The sequence below is a fragment of the Gadus morhua genome, chromosome 12, assembly GCF_902167405.1.
Source record: "Gadus morhua chromosome 12, gadMor3.0, whole genome shotgun sequence".
Lineage (NCBI taxonomy): Eukaryota > Metazoa > Chordata > Actinopteri > Gadiformes > Gadidae > Gadus > Gadus morhua.
In genome coordinates this window covers 6,865,217-6,873,566 of record NC_044059.1, presented here as the reverse complement: position 1 = coordinate 6,873,566, position 8,350 = coordinate 6,865,217, and the positions used below count along the sequence as shown (strand labels likewise).

Here is an 8,350-nt window from a genome sequence, read left to right as displayed (position 1 = left end):
ACCATCCCTACTCAAAGAGCTACTTTGACATGCTGTTGCATCTTTAGGAATGTGAAATGAAAGGCCCAGCGTTGACGCATTAAAATAACCACATTGTGCCACAGCATGGATCTCTATTCATGTTTCAAAGTGTGTATAACGGTCCACATCTTCTTCGGTCGGCCCTGCCTGCAACACATGCAGCATGACATGTTTTTAATCAAAGGCACATCATGACAGCGCATACGAGTTGGACCTTAACCCATCCCGTAGTTATTAATTAAAGTCACACATTTTCATGACGTCATTTAACCAACCCATGTGGGTTAAAATGACGTTATCTTGGGTAACATTACAACAAGCTATCTAAAGGTGTGTCTAATCAAACGTGTTTTTTTGTTATTTTTCTTAGATAGCCTTCTTCAATGTCCATGAACAATAAAGATATTTCATGATAAACTATGTCCAAGGCTTAAACATTATAAATGATGATGGTGAAATGGTGTCAAGATAAAAACATATTTCAACCACGTCGCTTAATCTTAAAATGAGGCCAATAAAGTGGAGGCTAAGCCTAAATACTGGACGTATACAGGCCAACCTTTTCAAAAGGTGTAAATAAAATAAACAACAAATGCAAGCAAATGGAAGCATATACTTACAAGGAAGTACATCGGCCATTTTATTGCCATGCCATGCTTTATAGATTGTGTTATCATATTCAATGACCAAACATTATAACTCATGTCCCTTGCCTTTTTCAGTTATTCTATTATTTGGGGTCATGTTTGTAAGACCATAAAGATGCAAGTATGTATGGTACTTCCACTTTAGACAAAAGCACAATTTATCAGCCAATGAACTATAAATGACACAAGTCTTTCACATCCTTTTAACCTTTCTAATCACGTTAAACTCTGACAGAAAACTCAAAACAGACAAGCAGTTGTCACAAAACATTTAATGAAGTCCTATCGTTCTAGGAGTGGTTAAAATAGCATAAATACTGTACAGCAGGGTATTTGGCTTCATTTGGCCCCAGTTACTCATCTCCCCCCCCCCCCCCCCCCCCCCACGCCCCAGGGTCACTGGGGCATGGCACTTGGGCTTCAGTCATGTCCTTAAAGCAGGAATCCAGTGTGTGTTGCAACATCATTTTCTTTCAGGAAAGCAAGTATTTCGTCACACTAAATGCATCTGAAAGAGTGGTGTTTAAAAAATCTCCCCCGGAACCGGTTTGCTTCCAACAGGTGTGCGGTGTGGGTTCAGTTGTGTGTGTGGATGCGAGTCAGAAGGAAGACGAGGACTTGCAAATACTGGATGAAGCAGAATAGGTTAATGATGACTGCAATGCATTTTAAGACCATCAAAATGTAAATCGTAATGAATACAACACTGAGTTACCAGGTCACATAGCTTATTATAATTGCCGAGTAAAATAATGCTTTTACTGTGACTATTGTTTTGACAAATACACAAGAGGGAGATAGTGGTTTTAACAGACTACGATCAGTAACATATGTCATAGGTAATATTACAATGTTGGTTGAAGACTTTAACCCCACATAGTCCATCGGCATCTCGTATCATAATGGCCCCAAGGCTCATTGATGATAACAGCAGATTTTTTCTCGAGTCGTGTCGCACCCAGAACACGTCTTCATCGGTTGTTTGACCGGTTTTTGAGATGTCGGATGCTTATGTTCTTACAACAACTGGATAAGGACATTTAATAGCACAGGGTCAGAAATGTAGGATGCCAGTTTTAGGCCATACGTACAAACATGCTTTAGGTTTAGATGTTGTGTTTGAGGTCCTTTTATGATTTCATGTCGGTCATTTTCCAGACATGATTGGTTGGTTGGTCATGATCGTGAACTTCTCTTTGCGCCACACAGATGATTGATACGTAATGATACATGTCTCTGAGCATTTTAACAAGAACCACTCTGGTTCATTGAATGGAAGATTGCCAATGCACCATGGATGCATTCGTACCTGTTGCGTAACTGATGCACTTTGTTATAGGGCCATTGTGTAATTTCATTACAGGGCTTCATGTTGTCATGGTGCCACACATACACTTACATCCAAACAGTGACAAAAGAGTCTTTCAATGGTAATCGAAGAAACCAGATCTTTTCTTTGCTCAATTGTAATCCAACTATTCAAAAATATCACCAAATCTAAATTCAATCGAATTGGATGCGGTGAAGAACAGCTTAATGTAGTAAACGTTAAATATGAATAGGAGTTATATTTAATAAGTAAAAAAACAACAAGATGCAACTAGTTTATGACTTACCATCGCTTTGAAATAAATCATCCTTTAGACAAAAAGGAGGCTCCCTTTGAGTTCCCCATGCGCAGACACTGCCTTTGAGACACAAGCCTACTGGGACCACCTTGGGAAGTGAGCAGTGTTCCACTTGCATCTCAAGTCCACACTACCCAACCAAATACAAGACAACCGTTTCAATCCACCCATAGACACACAGACAGTCCAGCGGTCCTTTGAGGCAGAGAGAGGGGGGGGGGGGCAACTTTCCTTCCAACACAACGGTCAAGTCTTGATGATGTCCTGCTCTTCCTCCCCACCCTTGGTCTCCTCTGATGGCGGCTGACTGATGCCCGTGTCCTGGCCCGAGCTGAGCGGCCGGGAGTTGGCCTTGGACGACCTTTGGCGTCGCGTGCCGTTGCCCACGCAGTGGAGGAGGTTCTTGATGGTGGCCCACATCTCCTCGTCCTTGTAGGAGTAGATGCAGGGGTTCATCACCGAGTTGAGCACGGCCAGCAGCAGCAGCCAGCGCTTGAACTTCATCACCTGGCACTGCTCGCAATTCAGGCCGTCCAGCAAGAGAACCACAAGGCCTGGGGTCCAGCAGATCACAAAGGCACCTGTAGGAGGGAGGGGGGGGGGGGGGGGGGGGGAAGGGGAGGGGAGTAGAAGGATGAGGCCCACGCTCAAACACAGTTTAAAGAGAGCTACCCGCATCCTCATGGCGTTCCTGGGCGGTCATGATTCCCCCGGATGCAACTTGCAGTATTTCGGTTTGGTTTGGTTTCCTTCGAGCCCCCGAAGCACACAGAAAGTGTGTTGTGAGATTGACGGCTGAGACCAGTTGGGCTGCGCCCCCCTTGACACCAGTAAATTGACGTTTCCTGTTGAGCGTCACCTCCTAACATCTCTTAGATGTTATCAACCAATCCATCAGTTTGCGTCAAACCAAGTTTTCTTTCTTTACATTTCTCTTAAATGCGTGTAAATATATGACCAAAAAACATGGCATGAGAGTTATTCAATCAATTCAGAAAGTTCGATTCCAACTGCTTTTGAATGAACCGATACAATGATACGTAGAAACCCTAGCAAAATTTGTCACCCATACCAAACGTGTCGGGGCACAAGTTAGGATTCAGGATCATGTGCACCAAGTGCTTAGAGGAAATTGCAAGTAGCAACTTGCCTCTGCTATCTTTCTTTTTTTCTGAAATGACCTCAGCAGACGAAAAAACAAAGAGTACAATGCTCTCCCTCTCTTTGGCACACAAACACACACACACGCACACACACGCACACAAACACACTGAAGCAAGTGGGTAAGGGAGCAAATGTTTAGCTTACATGTGAACTGAATGCACTAATATAGGCTTTGTGTGTTTTACTGTCAAACCCCATCAAATGGTATCCTGTTTATGACATATTTCCCGATTTGAAAAGGGCCACTTTCGCTCCTTGTAATCTAAAACTTGTACTAAGAAGGGAAAATGTGGCTATAGTACACATATTCTGAACACATGTGCATTTCTGACAAGGCAGTAATGATTTACAAGTGAAACAAATCTGTTTTTTCCATTGTAAGAAGAGTATAATTATCCTATGTATTTAAGCCGGGCTTATTAGGTTTACCAATGTATGATAACTTCACATTGCAGATACGATGACGTGTTATTGGAAGGTTTTACAGTGTTTTAATGAATGACTTGCTGTTAAGACTTGCGCTGTTAGAAACAAACCCCTATGCTCTGGTTCTGCACTCTGGTGTAATATGGCATTATTGGATTAAAGAAAGTATAAAAGACTCCCAAACTGGTCCGACTGGTTTGCAGAGCTAAAATGGATTTATAGTCACCAGTGGCAGAGGTTTGAATAAAACCAGAACATAATTTTCTTTTTGCTTCCTTTAATTCTTCAATTCTGTTCCTCCTGTGTGTGAAAAAAAAATCCCATTTTAACGTCAAGCTACAAAAGATCTTTTAAGAATCAATTTGGACATGGTATTGCTTTGTTTTGATTTCCACCTTTCCATCTATCGGCCATGTACACCATATATCCAGTACAGGGTCCGATCAGGTCACTGTTTTTCAATGGGTTCACCTTCTCATTCTGGGCACTCCGAGTAGTTAGCTAGTTGCCTAAGTAATTATATCAATTACAAACAACATCCAGTGGCATCGGCCGACGTTTTCCAATTACGGCTAGTGCCAACACACATCTACCCTGTTTCTGCAATGATTCCCATACAAGCCGACACCGGACAACAAAACAACAATCGTTGTCGAGAAATCTCAGTAAAAACCAAGAAGGACAGCTTGCATTCAGAGCCTTTAGCAGATGCTTTCATCCAAAGTGACTTGAAACCACTCATAGACACATGAACGGCCGAGTCAGCCATGCAAGGAGACATTCAGCTGGTCAGGAGCAGTTAGGGTTAGGTGTCTTTCAGGGTCCCCTCGACACTCAAACACAAAACACAAAACCTTCCGGTTACAAGTCAACCCACTCAACTTCCTGAGAGAAGCCAACCCCCTAGCGCATCTTCCTTTTGGAAATAATAGAGTGAGCACTTGAGGGTTATACAATTATTATTAGAGGGTTATACCAGTACAATTAGTGTAAGTATAGTTGAAGGCCACAGAGCAGTCAGTGTGTCCAATGTGAGGCTGGTTTTGCACTACACATGCACACACACACACACACACACGCACGCACGCACGCACGCACGCACGCACGCACGCACGCACGCACGCACGCACGCACACACACACACACACACACAGAGGTTGGTGTCCTAATTACACACAGAAGAGGGAAGGAGACAGAGTGAGTGCAGACAGAAGAACAGCCTCCCACGCTACACCAGCTACACAAACCACAACCACCAGGCAGTTTAAGAGAAATGACAGCTATTTTTGCATGTGCAGTCCATAAGAATGCAAAGAAGTGTGTGTGTGTGTGTGTGTGTGTGTGTGTGTGTGTGTGTGTGTGTGTGTGTGTGTGTGTGTGTGTGTGTGTGTGTGTGTGTGTGTGTGTGTGTGTGTGTGTGTGTGTGTGTGTGTGTGTGTGTGTGTTGGAGAAAAATATGTGAATTTAGCACCTTTTCAGGTGCTTGTTTGATAGAGATCTTGCCTGCCTTATCTCTCTGTGCTGTGTGAAAGGTAGAGGGGTGGGGTGGACTCTGGGTATTGTGTCTGTCAACTGCTAAACTATTGAGTTTCAAAACCGTTTACTTTTTAGTACAGACGCCTATTGTCACTAATCCCTAGTTTGTGTCTGCGGTTTTTAACCAAGGTGGAAGTGAAAATCTCTGCTTTTTCACACTGAGAGTAACCCAAGAATTTACACTTAAGCCAGAAGATAAACAGCATATAAACAGGCATACCAGAAACTAGAGATGAAAGTGTGTGTATTGGTTCTAATTCCCATCACTGATAAGAGCATTCTTGGTCCATTCAACAGTCCTGGGATCAAAGCACAGAGCCATTTATACTCCTACTCAAAGTTTGGCTGCTTGGTAAACACATTGAAGTTGTGTGTATTTTGTTTGCTCTGCCGTGCTACCCCCAAAGTGCATTGTAGCACACAAACTTTTCCTTAGAAATTCTCCCAGTCAAGTAACAACCAAATCAACATAAACAAACAACTAAATCCAGTCCACCGTGTTCCGGGCTGACTCAACCGGAGTTGCATGCAATGTGCGACTGTACTCCCATACACACGTATGCCTGTAAACCCTGCCTTGCTTCACAACATCCCACGTCGCACAGCCGGTCACTGTGGAGAAACACGTTGACTCACAAGTCCGACCTCAGAACCACACAATCCACAACGTGTGTGTGTTCGTTGTGTGTGTATGTGTGTAGGTGCGTGTGTTTGTGCTTGTGCGCAGTGTCTGTGTGCGTGCATGCATGTGTGCTTGTACGGTGTGTGTGTGTGTGTGTGTTTGTGCGTGCGTGCATGTGCGTTTATGTTTATGCATGTGTGTGTGTGTTTGTATGTGTGTGTGTATGTGTGCATGTATGTACGCGTGTATTATGGATGGACGTGACGTGACCCTTCATCGCGGCGCCTAGCCCACTTCCCCTCAGCCTTACCCAGCACAGTCATGACCGTCTTGATCAGCTTGATGGGCGTGCGCTTGCGGTTGATGGAGCCGCTGGTGTGCACCTTCAGCACCGCCGTCTTGCGCTTGACGTACACGTAGATCCGCACGTAGACGGACACCATGACCAGAAACGCCACCAGGTTGGACACGGACCAGAAGATCAGATAGCTGCGGCTGAAGACGGGCGCCAGCTGGGAGCAGCTCTCCAGGTTACAGACGCAGTTCCACCCCAGGCTGGGCACGGCGCCCATGGAGATGGAGACGGCCCACACCAGCACAATGAGCAGGGTCACGCGCCGCTTGGTCAGGTTGCTGTGCACCTTGCAGTTCATGACGGAGATGTAGCGCTCCAGCGCGATCACCAGCAGGTTGGCCAGCGACGCCGACAGACTGGTGTCCAGCAGTCCCTGGCGCAGGAAGTACCCGTTGACCGTCAACTTGCGGGACGCCTGGCCCGTGTGGAACATGAGGTACACGTAGGCGATGGCCGCCAGGAAGTCGGAGGCGGCCAGGTTGGCCAGCAGGTAGTAGAAGGGGTAATGGAAGCGGCGGTTGGTGATGACGGCGGTGATGACCAGGAGGTTGGACAGGAGGATGAAGATACAGAAGAGAGAGCCCACCGCCTGCACCGGGATGAGCTGCGTGTTGACCCAATCCTCTTTGGTCTGGTTGCCGTTGCTGTAGAAGAAGAACATCTCCCGGTCGTAGTAGCAATGGTTTTGCAAGGCCATCTTGAGTCCGTGGGAGTCTGTAGATAGAGAGGAAGATAGGCCGCCTACTGTTAGTCAGAGTCGCTTATCGTGCACATTTGAAGGAATGTTGGCAGCCAGCGGATTTGTTGGACTGCGGTGAGCCAGCCAGTAGAAGACACAAGTGGATTTTATATTACAAATCAGTGTAGCGCACTGGCCAGCTTGTTCATCCGCAATTTGTTTCATTCACTAACACAATTGTGTTTTAAATAATTTACATGTGAATTGTTGTAAAGCTAATTTTGCTGTAAGATATAGTTGTAAATTGATGTAGGCTATATAGAATAATTATGCGGAAACTACAGTCCAATATTACTTCAGTACTGTCAGCATTTTATGATTTGTATTAAATATAATACGACTGCTACTACACAATACACGATTAGACTACACGTCCTTCTCTATAGCCCGACCTACATGAGGGAAGTTTCGAAAATGTGGGTGGCGTGATGACCTTGTGTTTTAAATAAGAAGTTTCGTACAAACGAAGATACAATACATTTAGATCGTATTAACCCTTTTGCCAATAGTAGGCTTATAATAATTGTTTCTTTAGTGACAATAATGGGACGAAAACAACAACCTGTAAACACAAAAAGAAAGTCACATAAGCGATAATTAATTAACAAAAGCTGCTTACCTGTACCAAATAGAGCCGTCGTCAGTCAAATAGTCAATATAAGTGAAGTTGATGCGCTCCACAGGTTTTCTGTGGACGCCTCATTCTTTCGGGAGGTGCTCTCTTGTGGGATCGGACCGTCCTGTGAAAGTCAAGTCTCGCACTACGAGGAGTTCGAGGCTCCGCTGCGTTGACGTAGAGGGCGTGGTCAGTATGACTTACTTTGTTGTAGCGTGCCAAATGAAGGAGTTACTGCAACGGTTGTATGATGTATATGTCTAGGATGACTACATTGGGCTCTAGGCTATTCACACTGAGCAGTCGGAAATTAGCGTTATGCAGTGGCGGTCTTACCATAGAGGCATAGGCCGCGACCGCTTCGGGCCCCCATAGTAGGGGGGCCCCCAACCAACCTCAAAGAATAAATAAAAAATATCTTATTTTTTTTAACACACAAACAGAGACGAAGCAAGACGAGTCTACACACGAAAATAAAATTGAGGGTTAGGAAAAGGGTTAGGAAATAAAGTTACCCAAGCGGCTCAAATAAAAGAATAAAGCTAAGACACCGGTAAGTATTTGGCAACGCTGCCAAAGATGACACACTTTTTACG

General features: G+C 44.7%; 1 protein-coding gene across 1 annotated transcript; it reads right to left on the bottom strand.

Annotated features, from left to right (window-relative positions):
• Positions 1–1,094: 1,094 nt before the first annotated feature.
• lpar3 (lysophosphatidic acid receptor 3) lies at positions 1,095–8,011 on the bottom strand. The gene is made up of 3 exons (XM_030372582.1): positions 7,758–8,011; positions 6,355–7,113; positions 1,095–2,877 (listed from the first exon to the last, which is right to left on the bottom strand). Exons 2-3 carry the CDS (start codon positions 7,094–7,096, stop codon positions 2,543–2,545), a joined length of 1,077 nt encoding a protein of 358 aa, XP_030228442.1. The 5' UTR covers positions 7,097–7,113; positions 7,758–8,011; the 3' UTR covers positions 1,095–2,542.
• Between the last annotated feature and the right edge of the window lie 339 nt (positions 8,012–8,350).